Source organism: Sus scrofa, chromosome 6, assembly GCF_000003025.6.
Source record: "Sus scrofa isolate TJ Tabasco breed Duroc chromosome 6, Sscrofa11.1, whole genome shotgun sequence".
Lineage (NCBI taxonomy): Eukaryota > Metazoa > Chordata > Mammalia > Artiodactyla > Suidae > Sus > Sus scrofa.
Window position 1 is genome coordinate 110750245 of NC_010448.4, and position 23306 is coordinate 110773550.

Sequence of the window (23306 nt, forward strand, 5' to 3'; positions counted from 1 at the left end):
CTGCAGCAACCTACACTGCAGCTACAGCAATACTGGATCCTCAACCCACTTTGCCACTGGGCCAGGGATGGAACCTGGGCCTCCCCAGGGACCTAAATTGCTGCAGTTCTGCAGCTGGATTCTTAACCCACTGTACCACAATGGGAACTCCTGACAGAGGTTTAATCTAAGAAATCTCAAAAGTCTGTTGGTGGAAATAACAATAAAAAATAAGTTAAAAAAAAAAGAAAGAAACCTCACAGATATTTCTTTTCCTTGACTAATAAATTCCATTATTAAAAAAATCACAAGTGACTATTAACATTTTTTTCTAATTATCTTGACACAGATATATGTATATAGAAATATGGGGATAGCCAAAAGATTTCAATATCCTGAAAACTAAATTAACTCAAAGAACTTCTAATATCTCAACAAACATTAACAAAAATTGTTAAAAGTCAAAAATGTTTCTTTTTATAGAATTTTGGTATTTTTCAAGCTTTTCTTTAAGAAAAACTATTTAAAACGTAGTCTCCAACTTTTTTCTATTATCAAAACAGAAAAAAACTAAAAATATGTAATTACTTTTATAAAACTACCTAAGGAAATACTTTATAATAAAATGAATATTAAAACTTAAGCAAGTACTACTATAACCTCATATAAATTTCTCATTATTTTTTCTGCAGTAATTACTACACAGTCTTTTTTTTTTTTTTTTTTTTATCTTTTTGCCTTTTCTAGGGTCGCTCCCGCAGCATACGGAGGTTCCCAGGCTAGGGGTCCAATCGGAGCTGCAGCCACCGGCCTACACCACAGCCACAGTAACTCGGGATCCAAGCCGCGTCTGCGACCCACACCACAGCCCACAGCAATGCCGGATCCCCAACCCACTGAGCAAGGCCAGGGATCAAACCCGCAACCTCATGATTCCTAGTTGGATTTGTTAACCACTGCGCCACGACGGGAACTCCACAGTCATTTTTATATACTATTTTCTTAAGAGAACAAAGCAAAAAGTAGTATAACTTCTATAGTATGAGGAAAAACTGTGCATTAACAAAACATGTTTCTAAAAAGAACAATTGGGGCAGTTTGGGGAAGATGATGAAATAGGTAAAATAGATTAAGAGGTACAAACTTTTGCCAGCTATAAAATAAGTTACGGGAATATAATATACACAGAGTGAACAGTCAATGATATTTAACAATTTTGTTCGCTGACAAACAGTAACTGGACTAATCATGGTGATCACTTCATAATGTGTAAAAACAGAATCATTATGCTGTATACCTGAAACTAATATTGTATGTCAATTACAACTCAAAAGAAATTTTAGTTAAAACCATAAAAAGAATAATTGGTCCCTCTGTTCTGAACAAAAAATTCCTATAAATACTTCAACTCCTTTCTCCAAAAACAGAAACTATTTTCTACATGCACTTGGCTGCATGTATTTTTTTTCTCTTTCAAATCTTATGATGTCATATCAAACCATGCTGTGACAAGACCCATTTTTGCACACATCCTGTCTTTCTTTAACTACAGTTTCTAAGAAGTGTACCATCATTAACGTAGTTGCAGTAAGCATCATTATCAATTTTCTTGCTTTCTTTCCTGGTAATCGAACTATGAAGAAACATCTGAACCCCCTTCTAATCTACCACTAACTGGAATTTTTTTGTTGTTTTGAAACTTTAATTGACATAATAAAAAAAAAAAATTTTCCATCATCAGCACTAAACAAAGTTCGGGGTGAAAACATGAAGCAAGTGCCAGTTTTGTGAAACTATATTCATTGACTTTTGTTCTGTTATCTCTCTTTGCTTCTGGTGTATTTTATCAAAATTATAGAAAATATCTTAATATTTTAAAATCAAAATATATTATTTCATAAAAAATAACCATCAACAGATTAATATCAACTTCATTTGGGTGTACTTTGGTGATTTGTTTTTCATAAGCAAAAATCTAGAAAATTTAACTGCAAATACATTTAATTCTCTCTTATACTCTTAACCTCACCACATTTTGTAACTGAAATAGCTTTAGGCTGGCAACAGGCCAAATGTTTTAATAGGCAATTAGCAGAAGAGAGCGCCACTTACTGGTTTTTAGTTATTATTAACTGGACTTATCATGGTGATCATTCCATAATGTGTAAAAATATGGAATCATTAATCATTTAAGTATTCACAAGAATACTTAAAAGACAAACATGATAACAATTTCATTCTCTGAGACTGGTAATAAACATTAATAGACTTCACACCACTCTAAGAATAAAAGAACATAGCAGCACCTTCACTGAACATTCTCCTAACAAATTATGTTAAAATTACCATTAATGCTGAGACACAGCATCAGAAAACAACAAAGGGAAATTCTTAGAAGTTAAAATATCCCTCACAAGCAAAATGAGCCAAAGCCTAGATGTTTTATCAGGAGTGTACATACAAAGATAAAATTATATTTTCTCAATTTTCTAGTTCTAACCAAAAGTTCGGGTACTCATTGATTAGCTTTAAAAAAAAATAAAAAATAAATAAAAATAAATATATCAAAATCAGGAGTTCCCATCGTGGCTCAGTGGTTAATGAATCCGACTAGGAGCCACGGGGTTTCAGGTTTGATCCCTGGCCTTGCTTGGTGGGTTGGGGATCCGGCGTTGCCGTGAGCTGTGGTGTGGGTTGGGAGGTGGCTCGGATCTCAGGTTGCTGTGGTTGTGACGTAGGCTGGCGGCTATGGCTCCGATTGGACCCCTAACCTGGGAACCTCCACATGCTGTGGAAGTGGCCACAGAAAAGGCAAAAAGACAAAAAAATAAAATAAAATAAAAAATCAAAATCAGGAGTTCCCATCATGGCACAGTGGAAACAAATCCAACTAGGAACCATGAGGTTCCTGGCCTCACTCAGTGGGTAAAGGATCTGGCATTGAACTGTGGTGTAGGTTGCAGACGTGGCTCGGATCTGGCGTTGCTGTGGCTGTGGTATAGGACAGAGGCTACAGCTTCGATTCAACCCCTAGCCTGAGAACCTCCATGTGCCACAGGTACGGCCCTAAGACAAAAATAAAAAATTAAAAATAATAAAGAAATAAATAAGAAATATATAGAATCTCAAATAAACTGTCCAAAAGACCTAAAAACAAATAAGTTGAAAAAAGGTTAAGTTGGTTTCAAACTCAAAGTTCCTTTTCTAGGGATATGATTGTTACTTCAAACTTATGTAAATCAGCAAACATTTTGAAAAAATTGTCTGATTTTCAAAGGCTAATATAGAATTCTAGTCAAAAATTATATAAAGCTTACTTACCTTGGTTTGGTTGCATATTCATATTTGGTCTTGGGCCATAGTTTCCCATTGGCTGCCCTTGACTCATTGTCATCTGGTTCTGTACTGGCATGCTCTGTGATGATGGCACGGAATGGTTGTAACCTCCCATGGATCCATGGCTACTTGAAGGCATGTTCATGGAACTGTTTGTCATATTGAGTTGATTGGGTCCAGGTCCCTGCATAGGCATATGGTTAGGCCCTTTGAAGAAAAACGATCAGAAGCAAAAGATGAAGGTTAAACAGATGATCTATACGAAAATACCTTAAAAAGCTTTTACATAGTTTTCGCATTAATACAGTAATAATGCCAAACAATTACTTGAGTATTTAACCAATAACACATAAAGTAAATACTTTATATGAATGACAGCAAACACTGTGAGGTAGACATTATTATTCTCGTTTTACAGATTAAGAAACTGATACTTGTGAAAAGCTAGGAACATTCTGGGGAAAAAAAAAAAAAGAATAATGAAGGAAGACTTGCTTTTTAAGACACCAAAACATATAAATCTAGAGTAATTAAACAATCGTAGGACTAACACAAAAATGAGTTGATTAAGAGATCAATAATCCCAGAGCACGGTCTGAAAACTGATCCAAATGCATAATTTGGTAAATGATATGGCAATGATATTAAGTATCAGTGGGTAAAAGATAATTCAAGAAATGATGCTGTGACAATGGAGTATACATCCAGAAAAATACAGCGTGGATCCCCACCACATTCCTTCTACCACAAATAAATCCAGATGATAAAAAACCTAAACATTAAAAAAAAGAAGAAAGAAAAAGCAAAGAACCATAAAAGAATACTTCAAAATGGGGAATTTTTAAAATAATCTTTGAATGGAAGGGGGTTCTTAAGTGTGCCAAAAAACCAAGAACCATAAAAGATCTTAAACTATGGCACAGGAGTTCCCGTCATGGCTCAGTGGAAACAAATCTGACTGGTACCCATGAGGACGCCGGTTCGATCCCTGGTCTTGCTCAGTGGGTAAAGGATCTGGTGATGCCGTGAGCTGTGGTGTAGGAGGCAGACATGGCTTGGGTCCCAACTTCTTGTTGCTGTGGCGTAGGCCAGCAGCTACAGCTCTGACTGGACCCCTAGCCTGGGAACCTCCATGTGCCCCAAGTGCAGCCCTAAAAAGCCAAAAATAAATAAATAAATAAAACTATGAGACCCTGGATCTCCCATTGTGGCGCAGAGGAAATGAATCCGACTAGCAACCATGAGGCTGTGGGTTTGATTCCTGGCCTTGCTCAGTGTCTAAAGGACCTGGCATTGCCATGAGCTGTGGTGTAGGTCACAGATGTGGCTCGGATCTGGCATTACTGTGGCTGTGGCTGTGGCTGTGGCTATGTGGCTGGCAGCTGTAGCTCCAATTAGACTCCAAGCCTGAGAACCTCCATATGCTGCGGGTGCAGCCCTAAAAAGCCAAAAAAAAAAAAGAAAAAAAAAAATATATATATGAGACCCATTTTTCATCCTTCAGATTTGAAAAAATCAAGTTTGTTCCAAATATAGTATAAAGAAAAAAGCACTTTTATACTTTGTTGAGAGAATATAAATGTATAAATAAGTATTATTTCTACACAGACCAATGTGACAAGAACTACCATTATTTTAAAATGCTTATACCTTTAACCTAGCCAATTCAGTTCCAGGAATTTATCTTATAAATACATAAATTTTTGTGTACATACGTATATGGATGCAAAGTTTATTTATTTACTTATTTATATTTTATAGACATATTCAAAATAGCATAATTTTTAATAACAAAAGACTAGAAATAACTTATACTTCCATTATAAGAGATCTGGACAAATAAATTAGAGTGCTGGAGTTCCCATTGTGGCTCAGTGGGTTAAGGATACAACATCATCTCTGTAAGGATGCAGGTTCAATCCCTGGCCTCCCTCAGTGTCTTAAGGATCTGGCATTGCTGCAAACTGCAGCATAGGCTGCACATGTGGCTCCGATCAGGTGTTGCCATGGTTGTGGTGTAGGCCCCAGCTGCAGCTCTGAATTGACTCCTAGCCCAGGAACTTCCATGTGCTCCAGGTGCAGCCATATAGAGAAAAAAAAAAAAAAAAAAGAAAGAAAGAATGTAATACAGTAACCAAAAAGAATGAAGCATACTGGTTGGTCTCCAAAATATATCTTTATATCCTCATGGTCTCTAAGATAAATCCTTTACCTTTAAAGGCTAAAAAAAAAAAAAAAAAAAAAAAAGACATGTAACACCACCTAATGTATGCTACCATTTGTTTTATTAAAAAACTAGAAGAAAAAGCAATGTATACATGCATATGTTTTAAGGATAACTAGAGGCCAATGACTATCTAGAACAAAGAGTCTAGGTAGGTAGGGCTATATGCCTTTTCATATCTTTTGATTTTGCTACCATATTATTTAATTTTTAATCAGTTAAAAAATTTTTAAAAGGAACCTGAGACTGACAGGATATTTGACCAAGATCAAACAGCACAAAAGTAGCACTACAGCTTAAGTTATAAAATATTAAAAACAAAACTAAAATCAGAAATTAAGATCCTAGAAACAAAGTTGTGTGTATATCAGGCTTTCGTGTGGCTCACAACAAAGTTGTGTGTATAAAAATGTTGGCTAAATATAGCAAGAAACTTATTAAATAAAAACAATTTAGGAATTCCCGTCGTGCACAGTGGTTAACGAATCCGACTAGGAACCACGAGGTTGTGGGTTCGATCCCTGCCCTTGCTCAGTGGGTTAACAAGCCAGCGTTGTCAATCCACGTTGAGCTGTGGTGTAGGTTGCAGACAAGGCTCGGATCCCGAGTTGCTGTGGCTCTGGTGTAGGCCGGCAGCTGCAGCTCCAGTTGGACCCCTAGCCTGGGAACCTCCATATGCTGCGGGAGCGACCCAAGAAATCGCAAAAAGACAAAACAAAAAAACAAAAAGCAAAAAAAAAAAAAAAAAACAATATAAGTAACTGGACTTCCAACTTCTCCTACACCTAATTTAAACTCTCTAACTATAAATTGTTTTAGATGCTCCACAGTATTCTGGACAACAGAATTCTGTAGAATTCAGTACAGTATTCTAGGTCATAATGGGTTGAAAATTTCTGGCTCATAAAGACTACAACTCACTCCAGATGGCCTTACACAAAAGCCTAAACATAATGTTAACATTTAATTATATTTCTGCTCAATGCCTTCCTCAGCTTTAGGCTTGAATGTTACCTGGAAAAGATGAGTCAAAATCCTAATTAAAGGTACCACCACAGAAAGTCACAAGACTCCCCTAACTTCCTACCTGCATTAGCACTACCCTACCAGTTTTAAAAATAATGTGTCCTGATGACCTCAGTGTAGACTGAGCAAGAAGCTTCCTTCTGACTACAATCTGACAAGCAGTTATGTCTTCATCCCTACCCCTATGTGGAGTGAGGGGCACATAGGCCTTCACCTATGGAAACCCTGGCAGGAAATAGAAGACGGCCACCAAAATACCATGACCCTCTTACAGAACCAATCACACACCAATCTCCTATATACCAGCTACCTGGCTTCTTTTACTCTGTGCTCTCTTCTGCTTCATTTTCTACACCCATAGTCCCTGGACAACAATGCTACCAACAATCACAATCAGCAAAGATGACACTACCCTAAGGGTGCTAATTACTAATTTTCAAAAGAAATTGATCTGTTACTTTAATTTACCCACACTGTCGCTATTTGTATAATACTTTCTTTTTGCTAATGAAAATAACCTTTGCCTTTAGAAAGTAAAAATATTCTTATACAAATGTAGAAAATGCCCCTCCAAAAATTATGAGCACAGGTTGTGGCTGACATTACAAAAACAAAATAGTTTAACTACTTTTCAGATTAAAAAATTCAACCAGCCAAAGGTAACTAAGTAAACATCCAATGGTCTGAAAGACATTTTAAGTGGCTCTAAATTTAAAAAGGATAAATAGTAAATGGTTCATTATATAAGAAAGCTGATACAGCTCAGCTTTTAATTTTGCTTCAATATCAATTTCCATGTTTATATTATGCTATAAACATAGGTATTCATAAAAATCCATACCCAGTTTCAGTAGATCAACGAGGAAATATTAAATACATTAGCACTTTTAGAACTGTTTTGTTTCCTCCCCCATGTGTTTTTTCCAGCAATACTACGTCTGAGATCAATAAATTTTTAAGTAAATACAAAACTCAGGGAAATGTTATAATACATTTTTATAAATAGATTTTAATTCTTAAGCCATGGCACAATGCCTTTTTTCCCCCAAAAGCTTCTAAAGTCAGCTGTATTGCATAGTTTCAGACAGACTAAATTTAGCCAGTTCTGTTCATCAGAGGAATGCTGTGTGTCAGCTACATCAAAGCCCAAGGGCAGCCTGATAAACACTGAATACAGGTCACGTAGCTCTGTAGCTAACAAACTCTAAGAGAGCTTGTACTCGGGGGCATTCAAAGCAGTTTTGTCATCAACAATCTAGTATCCCTTGAGCCCCCATGTCGTTTCAGTTGCTAAGCAACTCTGGTGTTAATGTCTTAGAGGAGAAAAACTTACCAGGCATCTGGCCGTTCATCTGGTTCTGCATGTGTGGTGCAGGAGGACCCCCACCTACCATTCCATCTGAAGGCATGTTGTGAGAGCGTGGGGGTGGGGGAGGGCCGCTCTGATTCATCCCTCCAGGACCCATAGGCATATTCTGTGTGGGTGGCTGAAAGAAGACAGTTTAGGAAAACAAGAAAAACAGTTAGACTAATATATTAAAGATGCATACGGTATAACAGTTGCCTATATTATTCTATTGAACAGAACAAAAACACAAATGCATGTCAACTTATCCCAATGCGTTTTAATCATGACCTTATTAACATCATGTTTAAAATGTCCAAAAACTTGACAGGATCATTAGCATGAATATATTATCTGACCACCTTAGACCAAAAGAACAGCACAAAGTATATTTTACTTTACAGTGGAAATTAAAAGTTTTAACATTCTATACAAAAACTATTTATATGTAAGGATTTCTTATGTACCTCCTATTGTTATTTAAATTATGTTTAAAAAAATTAAGGCTCCTTTCATTATTAATATATTTGGATATATTTACTATTAATGACGGATTTCACCTGAAAAAAAATAGTAACAAAAACCTACAAAAGGACCAGAAGGTTCAAAATATGATTTATTTTACAGTTATGGGGGGGTTGGAAAGGCAATGTTTTAAACCACAAAGATTCAGCCAAACATTTTTGTGCCGACTATTCCTATAGATCGGAAACATTACTGATGGCCTCCAAGGGTACAGAGACAGCTGCCTCAAAAGGATGCCTTTGGCAAATTTCCTAATGAAAGTGTGAAGAAAATCACTGACTAACCTTGAGAGTTCACAAAAGGGCGAAAGGAAAAACACAGATACAAGGGGCTCTGCAACACCTGGCTCCCCTTCTTGGGGATACTTGTGTAGAGAGAGCACACAGCTTGTTTCTTTCCAAACCTCCATTTTTTTTAAGTGTGCAAGAAGATAGGGGAGGACTGTTCTTTAGAAATCATTTTCTTTTTTCTTTTTTGGGCCATGCTGCTATGGCAGTTGCCAGGCTAGGGGTCGAATTGAAGCTGTAGCTGCTGGCCTACACCATAAACACAGGATCCGAGTCACATATGTGACCTGACCTGTACAACAGCTCACGGCAGCACCAGATCCTTAACCCCCTGAATAGGCCAGAGATTGAGTCCGTACCTCATGAATACTAGTTGGGTTAGCAACCCACAGAGCCTCAAAGGAAACTGCATTACAAATCAATTATTGCCTTCTTTCTCCACTTGGCTACATTCTAAACACAGTGTCCATTCCTATAACTTGTCATACCCTTCTTCCCACATTTACTGGGTCTGTACCACCCAGATTTTGCAAACACAATCCTCCCTGGCACATTCACTGGATAGACACTGTTCTTCAGACATCACATGTAAACACTCCAGTCTCCAACCACCTCATAACCACTAACACTTATAAAATTAACCACATGCTACTCTAACAGGGCCCATTTCAAATTCATAACCTTAATTTTTTCACTACTAAATCCAATCCAGTAATTGCTTATTAAATATTTTCTCTTTAATTATCTTAAATTCTTTTTCTAATTTGCAGTCTTTAAACACTTAATGACTTTGTTCCATTTTCAAAAAAATTACTAAACATCAATTCAGTATCACATACCTCACTTTTTAATCATCTTTTCAATGTGGCTACCTTGATCCTCTTGTTTGAAAATAAAATTCCTTCTATATTCTTATCCAAGTTTTCTGCTGAAATTTTACTCTCACTCTCAATAGGTATCAGTTTTTCATTTTTTTATGATGCATTCATAAGTCAGTATTCACAGTTCCCATCATAATAGAATAGTTTGCATCAAACTAACCCTCTTACTAATTTTGTTATAAAATCCAGACAAATGTGGAGACCATTTGAAGGCACTGAGAAATAATGTACACAGAGAGGAACAGGACAGGCTACAACTCCTGAAAGGAGGAAAATGGAAAAATCAGCTTCACAATCACCTTGGCTTTTCCCTGACTTTGCTGTGTAACAGGAAAATGGAGCCTAAGTAGAAAGTGGTAGTCCTACTGGACTTGAGATAGAAATAGAGTTTTTGGCTACCAGAGAGCTGGAAACAAAAAAACCAAGTCCCAGAGAGGGAAAATCACAAAGAGGGGGAAATTCAAGAAAACTAGCAGAAAACAGCAGTTAGGAAGCAAAAGAGCTGAGCAGAGATTTCAGGTTTCACCCAGTTCAAAGGGAGAGAAGAACTGGTGTATAGACCCCATCAAATCAGAAGGGCCTTCATAAACAACTCAAGCTCTCTGATGAGACTTCAAAAAAAAATCTCTCCTTGGATTAAGGTCAAAACTGAAATAGATCAGCCCTAAGAAATCTATAAAACCTCAACTAAAAAGTTACAAGGTATTCTAAGAAATAAGAATAAACGGCCAACACCCATTAGGATAGCCATAATAATTAAAAAAAAAAAAAAGGGGGAGTTCCCATCATGGAGCAGCAGAAACGAATCCGACCAGAACCATGAAGTTGTGGGTTCGATCCCTGGCCTCACTCAGTGGGTTTAGGACCCAGCTTTGCTGTGAGCTGTGGTGTAGGTTGCAGACGCAGCTTGGCTGTGGCTGTGGCGTACTTAGGCCAGCAGCAATAGCTCCAATTCGACCTCTAGCCTGGGAACCTCCATATGTCACGGTTGCAGCTCTAAAAGGACAAAATCAGAAAAAAAAAAAAAAAAAACCCAACTAGAAAAAGTAATAAGTGTTAGCAAGAATTCAGAGAAAATAACTCTCATACATACTGATCAGACTAAAATGGTGCAGCTGTTGTGGAGACCAATTTGGTTGATTCTCAGAAAGTTAAACACAGAGTTAACATATGACCTAGCAATTCCACTCCTGGTATAGACCCAAGAACTGAAGACACTCATTTACACAAAACCTGTACATGCTGCCCACAAGCAGTGCTATTCATAATAGCCAAAAACTAGAAAAAAACCTAAAATCAACCTAAATCTGAATCAACTCCTAGACTGGGAACATCCATATGCCGAGGGTGTGGCCCTTAAAAGAAGAGACCAAAAAAAAAAAAAAAAAAAAAAAAAAGAAAAGAAAAGAATACATAGCAATAGGAATGCTAGTCAAGGAGTTCCCATCATGGCTCAGCGGTAACAAATTTGACTAGTATCCATGAGGATACTGGTTCGATTCCTGGCTTCACTCAGTGGGTCCATGATCCGGTATTGCCGTGAGCTGTGGTGTAGGTTGCAGACTCGGCTCAGATCCCACATTGCTGTGGCTGTGGCCAGCAGCTGAAGCTCCAATTCGACCTAGCCTGAGAATGTTCAAATGCTGCAGGTGTGGCCATTAAAAAAAAAGGAAGAATGCTAATCAAGAATTTTCCGGAGTTCCCGTCGTGGCGCAGTGGTTAACGAATCGACTAGGAACCATGAGGTTGAGGGTTCGATCCCTGCCCTTGCTCAGTGGGTTAACGATCCAGCGTTGCCGTGAGCTGTGGTGTAGGTTGCAGACGTGGCTCGGATCCTGCGTTGCTGTGGCTCTGGCGTAGGCCGGTGGCTACAGCTCCGATTAGACCCCTAGCCTGAGAACCTCCATATGCAGTGGGAGCGGCCCAAGAAATAGCAAAAAGACAAAAAAAAAAAAAAAAAAAAAAAAAGAATTTTCCAAACCTAACAAAAGACATGAGTCTCCAGCAAATGTACAAAGCTCTACAAACCTCAGCAGGATATGAAGAAAACCACAACTAGATACAGCAAAGCCCTAACAACAAAAGTTGAAGTAAAAAATCTAAAAAGTAGGCAGGAAAAATGACTGCTTCAGAGGAATGACAATTAGACCAAAACCCCCCCTTTTTTATCAGAAACAATAGAAATAAAAGACCAAAAAAAGTGACATATTTAGGAGTTCCCGTCATGGCTCAGTGGTTAACAAATCCAACTAGGCACCATGTGGTTGTAGGTTCGATCCCTGGCCTTGCTCAGTGGGTTAAGGATCTGGCATTGCCCTGAGCTGTGGTGTAGGTCGCAGACGTGGCTTGGATCCTGCATTGTTGTGCCTCTGGTATAGGCCAGAAGCTACAGCTCCGATTCAACCCCTAGCCTGGGAACCTCCATATGCCGCGGGAGCAGCCCTAGAAAAGGCAAAAATCCAAAAAAAAAAAAGTGACATCTTTAAAGTGCTAAAACAGAAAAAGAAAATAAGAAAATAAACGAACCAACCTAGTTATCTATACCAGGAGAAAGTGTCCTCCAAAAAAAAAAGATGAATAATAGTTTCATATGAACAAAGCTGAAATAATGCATTATGAGTGAAGAGAATTCATCAACCTAAAATAACCCCAGACGGAAGCACAGAACCAATGGAATTAATAGAGAGGAATGGAAAGATAAATATGTAGGTAAATAAAAATATTAACATTTAAAATAACAATAACAATGATTTGTATAGCTTAAACATATGTAGAAGTATAAAGTATGACAAGACTAACATAAAGGACAGCAGGATACACAAAGTTAAATTGTTGTAAATTTCTTATATTTTTCAAATTTAGGAATTCCCAATGTGGCTCAGCGGTAAAGAACCTGACTAGTATCCATGAGAATGAGGGTTCACTCCCTGGCTTCTCAGTGGGTGAAGGATCTGGTGTTGCGGGAGTTCCCATTGTGTCCTATCAGAAACGAACCTGACTAGTATCCATGAAGATACAGGTTTGATCCCTGGCCTCGCTCAGTGGGTCCATGTCTGGGTTGTGATGTAGGTCACAGACGTAACTCAGATCCAGAGTTGTTGTGGCTGTGGCAGAGGCCAGCAGCTGTAGCTCCAATTCAGCCCCTGGCCTGGGAACTTCCCTATGCTGAGGGTGTGGCCCTAAAAAGCAAAAAAAAAAAAAAAAGTAAATTTAGACTGGAATCTAATAACTCAAGGGTGCACACTGTGATATCTTAGGCAACTACTTAAAAATGCATACACACATATAAAAAATGTATTGCTAAAAAATTAGTTGAGAGGAACAAATGCTTGATTAATTCAAAGAAGGACCAGAAACAGACAAATAAGAAACTAGTATCAGGATAACAGACTCAAATCCTACGACAGCATGTTCTATGTTAAATGTATATGGACTCCTCAAATCAGTAAAATAAAAAATATTATTAGACTGAACTTTAAAATATCAACTACATTCTGTTTAAAAGAGATCCACTTTATTTATTTACTTGTTTTTTTGTCTTTTGAGGGCTGCACCCATAGCACATGGAGATTCCCAGGCTAGGGGTCTAATTGGAGCTACAGCTGCTGCCCTACGCCACAGCCACAGCAATGAAGGATCCAAGCTGTGTCTCCGACCTACACCACAGCTCATGGCAACACTGGATCCTTAACCCACGGAGTGAGGCCAGGGATCGAACCCAAAACCTTATGGCTCCTAGTCATATTCATTTCCACTGAGCCACGATGGGAACTCCAGGAAGAGATCCACTTTAAACTTAAAGACACATATGTGTTAAAAGAAAAAGAATAATATGCAAATACTAATCAAAGTATATTGATGTCACTGTATCAGATGACTGACTTAAGTCAATAAATAGTACTAGAAATACTAGAGGGACACTTTATTATGATAAAAGGATCAATTCAACAGGAATATAAGAATCATAAATGTACACGTATTTCATATCACAGCTTCAAAATCCATAAAGCAAAAGCTGACAGAACTGAAAGGAAAAACAGGATAATCCATAATAATGGTTGGAGATTTTAATACACTTCTTCCAGTAACTGAAAGAACAGAGAGACCAAAGTAACAAAAAAACCAAAGAAAAATTTTTTTAAAAACCCAAGAATATAAAAGATTTGACATCACTATTAAGAATTCGATGCATAGACTACTATACACAACATATGCATAATATACATTCTTCTCAAGTACTCAAGGAACACAGACCAAACTAGACCACATATATACTGGGCCAAAGAGCAAGCCAACAAACAACAAATGACTGAAATCACACGTTGCATGTTTCTGAGCAGTGGAATTAAACTAGAAATCAACAACAGAAAACCAATAAACTGTCAGTCAATGAAGAAATGACAATAGAAATTAGAACACATGATTAACTGAATGATAATGAAAATGCAACATCAAACTTTGTGACATGTAGCTATAGCTATGTTAAAAGGACAATTTATAGCTTTAAAATGCCTATTTAGGAGTTCCCGTCATAGTGCAGTGGTTAACGAATCTGACTTGGAACCATGAGGTTGCAGGTTTGATCCCTGGCCTCGCTCAGTGGGTTAAGGATCTGGTGTTGCCATGAGCTGTGGTGCAGGTTGCGTTGCTGTGGCTCTGACAAAGGCCGGTGGCTACAGCTCTGATTAGACCCCTAGCCTGGAAACCTCCATAGGCCACGAGCGTGGCCCTAGAAAAGACAAAAAGACAAAAAAAATTTTTTTAATTAAAAAATTAAAAAAAAATAAAATGCCTATTTAAAAAAAGTTGAAAAAATTAATACATAAGCTTCCATCTGCAACAATCAGGAAAAGACAGCAATTAAACCCAATGTAGTATAATGAAAGAAATAAAATAGTTAAGTACAGAACTCAGTGAACCATATGCAATCTTTCAGAAAACACAAAAATGGGGGACAATTCCCAATTCTTAATAAGGTCACCAAATTCTGATACCAAAACCCGACAATGACATCACAAAGAGGAAATTTACAGGCCAGTATTTCTCATGAACAGATAGAAAAATCCTAACCAAAATTTTAGCAAATAAAATCTAGACTATACTAAAAAAGACAATGCATTATATAACCAAAGGAATTTATTCCAGGAATACAGGTTGCTTTAACTTTTGGAAATAATCATTATAATTCACTAAATTACCAAAACACATATAATCATCTCAATGATGGAAAATTATCTGATTAAATTTAACACCCACTCATAATAAAGACCTTAAAAAATTAAGAATAGAAGCATCCTTAATCAAACAAATCTCATTTACAAAACATGTATACTCAGTATTACCTTACTGATGAGATATTGAACTTTCAGGATACAAAACAAGAACTCAGGAACAAGACAAAAATATCCATTAACACCAAGTCTATTCATAATAAATCCATAGTATTAAAAAAGAATAGAAATAAAATAGTGGGAAAAAAGAAATAGACTGTAAAAGACATGTAATTATTCATAGATGACATGACTGAATGCATTAAAAACCCAAGAGAATCTTTAACAAATATTAGAATCAATAAGGTAACTAGAGAAAAAGATCAATATACAAAAATCAACTGTATTTCTATATATTTCCAATTAGAAAATTAAATTTTCAAAAATATCATGTATAATAGCATTCCAAAAAACTGAATAGCTGGGAATAAATCTAACAAGAGATGTGCAAACTCCATATGCCACAAGTATGGCCCTAAAAAAAAAAAAAAGACAACCCAATTAAAAAATGGGCCAATAAGAGCTCCCTTGTGGTGCAGTGGATTAAGGAATCCAGCATTGCTGCATTCCTTACAAGCATTGGTACAAGTCACAACTGCAGCACAGATTTGATTCCTGGCCCAGAAACTTCCATATGGCTTGGGTATGGCCTAAAAATGGTGGTGGGGGGGAAACACAGGCCTCAGAAAATTTTTCAGAGTAACAGCACTGTTCCATATCCTGATTGTAATGGTGCTTACATGGATTGGTCAATATTCATCCATCTATACAATTAAAATGAATGAATTTTTTAAAATTATACCTCAAATGTCATTTCCTCAGGAAAACCTTTCCTGACCACAGAATCATTAGGCCCCATTATCTGCTCCCACAATCCCAGATGCTCTTTCTTCATCACATTCACAACTGTCACTTAAAATGTCTATGTAATTATTTAATTAATTTAATCTACCACACTATATGTTTTTGGTTTTTTCCCTTTGGAGCTACACCTGCGTCACATGAAAGTTCCCAGGTCAGGGGTCCAATCCCCAGGCTAGGGGTTGAATTGGAGCTGCCGCTGCAGGCCTACACCACAGCCATGGCAACACCAGATCCAAGCTTCATCTGTGACCTACACTGCAGCTTGAGGCAACACCAGATCCTTAACCCACTGAGCCACAAAGTGAGGCCAGGGATCAAACCTGCGTCTTCATGGGTACTAGTAGGGTAGCTGCAACAGGAACTCCTACCATACTGTATGTTAATTTCAGTGAGGGCGGGGTCCATAATTATAATTGCTTAGTACTATAGCCCCCAGTCATCTAGAATCAAACAGAGGTACTCAATAAATATTTGTTAAATGAGAATATGTTTTTAAAATATAGGCAGCATTTCAAAATTAAATTAGGGGCCAGTATCTTGTGGTAAGTTTCGTAATTTTTTTTTTTGGTTGGCCTTGCAGCATGCAGAGGTTCCTTGAGCCAAACACTGAAAGTGTACCACAGCAGTGACAAGGCTGGATCCTTAACCCACTGAGCCTCTATAGGAAACTCCTTTCACAATGCTTTTTCATTTGTCAAGACTTCCCATTCTACCTCCACATCTCTATTTAGAAGACAATCATACCTCTCAAATTTCAAGTCTACAACACTGAATCCCTCGGCCTCAAATCCCTTTACTCAATAATATCAGCTGATGGTGATTCCATCCTTCCAGCTGCTCTGATGAAAACTATGGGATGATCCTTGACACCTCCCTTCTTACACTCTGTCCTCTACAGCCGATTTTCAACATATCCTTTGGGCTCTACCTTTAAAATATTCCCACAATTTGACCACATCTACCACTCCCTCCTCCATCACCCTCGTACAAGTCACCATCACCTCCCTCACAATGATTACTGCAAGAGCCTCCCTGCTACATTCAATCCACCATGCTCCTCCACCATAAATTCTCCACACAGTAACCACATGAGCTTGTTAAAATCCATCCATTCACTCTTCGGCTCAGATTCCTCCAAGAGCTTCTGATTTCAGTGTAAAAAAACTAAGTACTTAACAATGTTCATACAACTTGGCTACCTTATCCTGTCCCAGCCACAAGCACCTTCATAATGTTCCTTGAACAAGCCAGGCATAGTTTCACTTCAGGACCTTTCCACTGCTTTTTTTTTTTTTGGTCTTTTTGCCTTTTCCAGGGCCGTACCTGCGGCAAATGGGAGGTTCCCAGGCTAGGGGTCAAATCGGAGCTGTAGACGCCGGCCTACGCCACAGCCACAGCAATGCCAGATCCGAGGTGCATCCGTGACCTACACCATAGCTCACGGCAACACCAGATCCTTAACCCACTGAGCTAAGCCAGGGATCAAACCCGAAACCTCATGGTTCCTAGTCAGATTCATTTCCACTGAGCCACAGTGAGAACTCCCACTGCTTCTTTCCTTTGCCTAAAACACTCTTCAAGTCTTAGCTCAGATGTCAGTCACCTTTTCAATGAGGCCTACCCTGACCACTCTATTTCACATTGCAAATGCCATCCTTGCCTCCAGCATTCCCAGTACACCTCTCCCTGTCCTATTTGTTTTCCTTTCCCTTAGCTTTTTCCATCTTCTAATAGGCTATGTGATTTAATTATTAATTACGCCTGGCTTGCTTGCTAGAATATAAAACCCAAGCAACACATCTGTGTTTTTGTTCACTGATGTTTCAAAAAGTAACTATTGCCTGACACAACAGGCACTTAATACTTAGTAAAAAATTAAACTATCAAATTTAAATAATTCATTATAAATCTAAAAATAACTGACTATAAAATTATCACTATTTCTTTAGCATATAAAACTATCACGGCAAAATACAAATTTTATTTTAGTCATCCTTCATTTGAAAAAAAAAAATCCTTCATCTGTGTAACTATCATTAAAATAGTTCCCCAAAGGGGGCACTAAAGTGACTCACAGAAACAGAAGATTTAAAAATTTAATGATTTAAAAATAAATTATTACTCAAAATAGTATATGTATACATCTGTGTGTGCATAAATATATATATATTTATATATACATACATATATATACACACACACGCACACAAACATAAATACTTTCAAAGACTGATAAAGAGATGACTCCCATACACAAGAGTTTTAATTAGCCAACTAAGACTGGATCCTAAAGCCCCAACAATATCATATTTGCCTTACTTCTTAGTCCTAAATCAGTCTCCTAAATATGAGTTCCACATGTAAACAGTTAAGGTGTCCTGGATTCCTCACTCAGGCCCACAAGAAATTTCAGGATGCCAGCACAGATAGCCTTGAACTGATGCAGGCTTTCAATCTCATCAATTGATTTCTTCAATTTAATAATCTCAGAAATTGTCATCATGGCATCTTGGCCCCCCAAAAAAGTTAATACAGAATTCAGTCCTCTTATAAAATCTGACCAGTTTAACTTTCATAACTAATATTTCCCAGTTATTTTCACAGCATCATGATTCTCCAAATTTCCTAAGAGTTAAGGCCCCAGAATACCTGGTCTACTGACAATTCTCACCTCAGTTTTATTGAGTGAATCTTTCTCTATTTTATGAAAGAGAAAACATGCCCATCATCACAAATTCAACATTAGACCCTGATGATGTCAATTACTAAACAGTCACTGCAGAACCATATAATCTCAAGAACAAAAAGTAAATGCCCTTTTCTTCCCAGACCAGAAGAATTCTCTAGGATATACTTCCAAAAGAAAATAAACTAATCCATTCCTGAAACATTGGGAGATAGGATTTTAAGCCTTTTTCAAAGTTGTAATAATACATCCCATAATAAGAAAGATGTATTTTCTTGACCTTGGATTTTTTTAATATCATTTTTATATCTACACCAATCTGGCTAAATTATAAGAGTAATATGTAGTCATTATAAAAATAGAAACAATACAGATGAAGATTACTGATAAAAGCTTGGTCTGCATATCTCCAGAAACTTTTTTTTTGTCTCTAAGACCACACCAGCAGCATATGGAGGGTCCCAGGCTAGGAATCTAATCAGATCTGAAGCTGCCAGCCTACGCCACAGCAGCACCAGGATCCAAGCTGCATCTGTGACCTACACCACAGCCCACCGCAACACCAGATCCCCAACACAGAGCAAGGCCGGGGAACAAGGCATCCTCGTGAACACTAGTCAGGTTCGCTAACCACTGAGCCACGACAGGAACTCCATGCAGAAACTTTTTAAAACTTCACATTTAGTCACTATCCTGTGATTAATCCCACTGTAGGTTATTATTCTATATCAGTATACAATTCAATCTCATTTAAAAGTATAGAACTGCCATCCTCATTACTGATAGTTTTTTTTTTTTTTTTTTTTTTTTTTTTTTTTGTCTTTTTTTGCTATTTCTTTGGGCCGCTCCCACGGCACATGGAGGTTCCCAGGTTAGGGGTTGAATCGGAGCTGTAGCCGCTGGCCTACACCAGTTGCCGGATCGTCAACCCACTGAGCAAGGGCAGGGACCAAACCCGCAACCTCATGGTTCCCAGTCGGATTCGTTAACCACTGCGCCATGATGGGAACTCCTCTAGTTTTGTTTTTATTTTTTACTTTTGCTAATAAAAATAATGCTTAAACTGCCTTGTACAAATACTTTCCTGTAATTATTCTATGCAAATAAGGGTAAAATACTTAATTTCCAACATTCAGGTTCTTTTTCTTCCTTAGCTATATGGCAAAGAAATTCTGCTCTCTGAGAATAGAGGTAAGCTAGATACATTTATTCTCAATAACATAAGGACAACTTTTAGTTTCCTAAGTACATTTGTAAGCTTCTTTCACTAATATCGTCCCAAACACACACACACAAAAATTACACACACACACATACACACTTATATTTCTGGCAGTTAAGACATAGCCAATATCTTTACATATTTGGACTCAATTAGACAGTCTTCTGAATTTTACATATGCCAGCAAATAGGTAACACAATTTTTCCTAGGATTCGGAAAAGGCAATTAGGCAACAATGTTGGCAAAGTGTTCCCTATAAATATATTAATCTATGAGAAATACCCCCCATAAATCAATTCTGTATGAAATATAGAGTTACCTCCTTTGTGAAACCTTCCCTATTTCTCAATAGCTGAACTACTCACTTTTACCATATTTCAAATGTACATTAAATATACATAGTTCCAAAACAGCATATAATTATACTGCAGAATTACTATCTGGTGTCTTTTAATTTCATTAATAGAACATCTTGGCAAATAAAAGGTTTCATTTTACATTTTTAAAGTCAGTATCTTCTCTATAGTTTTCCTTTGCTTTTACTCTTGCCTCAAGATTAAATAAATATCGATGCCTTAATTTACACTAAATCCCCTATAAATACATTTCAGAAGTCCACTTCACATGTAGTCTTGCTTGTTTTTAATACCACAATATCTTAATTAGATGTCTTTTACTGTGTATCACTATATCAGTACAAGAGAAAGAAGACAGTGTGGTAGGGGAGAGAAAGGGGAGTGGTCTGAGATGATCACTTTTCTAACTAAAAGAACTCTGTGTTTATAATATTACTTGAGACAGGAGATGTGAAAATGTAAGCTGTGCATCTTTATTTTTTTCCTTTAACAGCAGGAAACAGAGAAAGAACCGAGAAAAGGTTTTGCCAACACTGTGTTGAAAGGCCTGTGAAATATCCATACTGGTTATTTCTAATGGAGGCTAGATTCACTCATGCAAGCCAAGAACATAAAGAGAGGGAACCTGAAATCAAGAATATGAAAAACCAGGAGTTCCCATCATGGCGCAGTGGAAACGAATCCAATTAGGAACCATGAGGTTACAGGTTTGATCCCTGGCCTCGCTCAGTGGGTTAAGGATCCGGCCTTGCTGTGACTGTGGTATAGGCCAGCAGCTGTAGCTCTGATTGGACCTCTAGCCTGGGAACCTCCATGTGCCCTAAAAAGACAAAAATAAATAAAAATAAGTGAAATTAAGACATGCTTGGACACTCAATCTTACTGAATGGCATCACTATCAGTGAAGCGTCCCCTAAAAAGACAAAAATAAATAAAAATAAATAAGTAAAATTAAGACATGCTTGGACACTCAATCTTAGTGAATGGCATCACTATCAGTGGAGCATCCAAACTCTTTCTCTTTCAACTGTATTCAGTAATTCAATCCCGCTGACCTTTCAAATACTCCTAAACCTGACTTCTCTTTCCCCTTTATATGGTCCAATTGTGTAAACTTTCAACTTCCATCATCAATATTTACGAAGTACCTCCTACATACTGGACACGTTGAATTGTTTTATTTAATCCTTGTAATAATATTGTAAATATGAATTATCTTTCTCATTTTGTCAAAAATGTTCATGGTACACAACATCAAGTGAAGCTGATACTATAGAAACAGTAATCATATTTTCCCAAAGTTTTATATATTCTCAAAAATCACAGAATATTCCATTTGAAAAGCATGGCAATATAAGATCCTCAATTCCTAGTTACACAATAGAATTACTTGAAATACTTTAAAAATGTGCAGCCAAGGTAAAGAAACTCTAGACTGCAATTAGCCAGGTTCCTTCCAGCTCTAAAATTTTTAATTCTATAGAAATATTTCCAGACTATAGGATTTTGAAATGATTTTATTTACTACAATAAAAAGACTATTTTCTTCCCAAGTGTTTCCCAAAGAAAAATTAAATCAATCGATAAAAGATTTTATTGTTTTAAATTCTTCTCTCATAATTCTTTGCCTAAATCCATGGGGGCATATCTCTTCATAATACTAGCAGATGACAAAAATAAATTAATAATAACTAATATTAGTCAAAAACCGAGAAATGCAATTACTTCAATGTATGTTTGCAGAGAGGAGTTACACATAATGTAGTTATATTTTCTACTGGTAATATTGTTCCTAGTTCATATGATGAAAATAATTATGTCAATAGTTTATGATGTTCAAAAAGTAAATACCAATGCAGAAAACCAATATTGCAATGATGCCTCCAACATTTACCAAGTTAGATAAGACTCTATATACCTACACTGAATGGAGTCAGAATAGTATACATTTTGAGTTATGAAGCTTTGTATAAAAATATGCAGTCTCTTTCAATGCCACCTGAGCTGTTTCTAAGTATGCCGGACTAAAAAATACACTCACCAAGTTCCGTTATGTGATTTGCTGACTCTTGGCTATGGGCTTAAAATTGAAAAAGCAAACCTCTTAAAATATGTAGACGATTAAGAATAGTTTCTGTTACAACCTAAAGTGCCTTTGAAATAAGAAAAGAATACCCAGGGCCTAAACTAAGAAGTAAATACTGACTTTGTAAGATATTTTTCTCCTTTGAGGTCTTTCTCCATTTATTCCTAGTTTAAGATTACAGGAAGAATTTAAAAAAAAAATCAGTAAGACTATACAGAATATAAGATAGCCCTTGTACTCAGAGGCTAAAGAATACATGGAATATTTGTAAAAACTGATCATAAGTAGACCATAAATCAAATCTCAAGGAAGTCCCAAGAACTGAAATCATACAAAGTGTTACCTAACTACAGTACAATAAAGTCACAAATTATTAAGAAAAAGAAAACAAAAAAATCTCCCTACATTTACAAACTAAGAAACATATTTATCTGGTGTTACCATTGTGGCTCAGTAGTAATGAACCCAACTAATATTCATGAGGATGAGGGTTTAATCCCTGGCCTCGCTCAGTGGGTTAAGGATCTGGCGTTGCCATGCAGCTCAGATCCCACATTGCTGTTGCTGTGGTGTAGGCCAGCAGGGCACAGCACCTGAAGCTCTGATTCGACCCCTAGCCTGGGAACCACCATATGCCATGGGTGCGGCCCAAAAAAGACAAAAAAATAATATATATATATATTTATCAACCCATGTATAAAGAAGAAATAACAATAGAAATTAGAAAATATCTGGAACTGAATAAATATGAATATACTATGTAACAGAACTAATCAGATGGAAATTTATGCCCCTAAATGCATATAATAGTACAGAAGAATGAAAACTGATGAAGCAGCGATTTATCTCAAAACTCACAAAAAGAACAGCAAAATACACTGGAAGAAAATAAAATGAAATAATAAAACTAAGAATTACTCATATACAAAAACATAAAAAAGAGCAATGGTTCACAAAGTGCAGCTCTCAAGATTCTTTTAGGGAATCCAAAAGGTCAAAACTGTTTCCATAACAATACTACATTTGCCTTTCAGGTTGTTTTGATATTTACAATATCATCATGCAAATCAAAAGTGGATGTAATTGATGGAGCTCTGGCATACATCAAGGTATCAAGCTCTACCATAAATCATATTACTGACTGCCACAGACTAGCAGTTAAAAAAAGAAAAAGTCATTTTCACTTAAGAATGTCCTTGATGAAGCAATAAAAATTAC

The 23306-nt window shown here is 36.9% G+C and overlaps 1 protein-coding gene across 1 annotated transcript in view; it reads right to left on the reverse strand.

Annotated features, from left to right (window-relative positions):
• SS18 (SS18, nBAF chromatin remodeling complex subunit) overlaps positions 1 to 23306 on the reverse strand; it is a gene marked incomplete at its 3' end in the record, with an annotated part of 78368 nt that overhangs the window by 38807 nt on the left and 16255 nt on the right. The window contains 2 exon segments of the mRNA NM_001244804.1: positions 3301 to 3522; positions 7899 to 8052. Of these exon segments, the coding sequence (NP_001231733.1) occupies positions 3301 to 3522; positions 7899 to 8052 (376 nt within the window).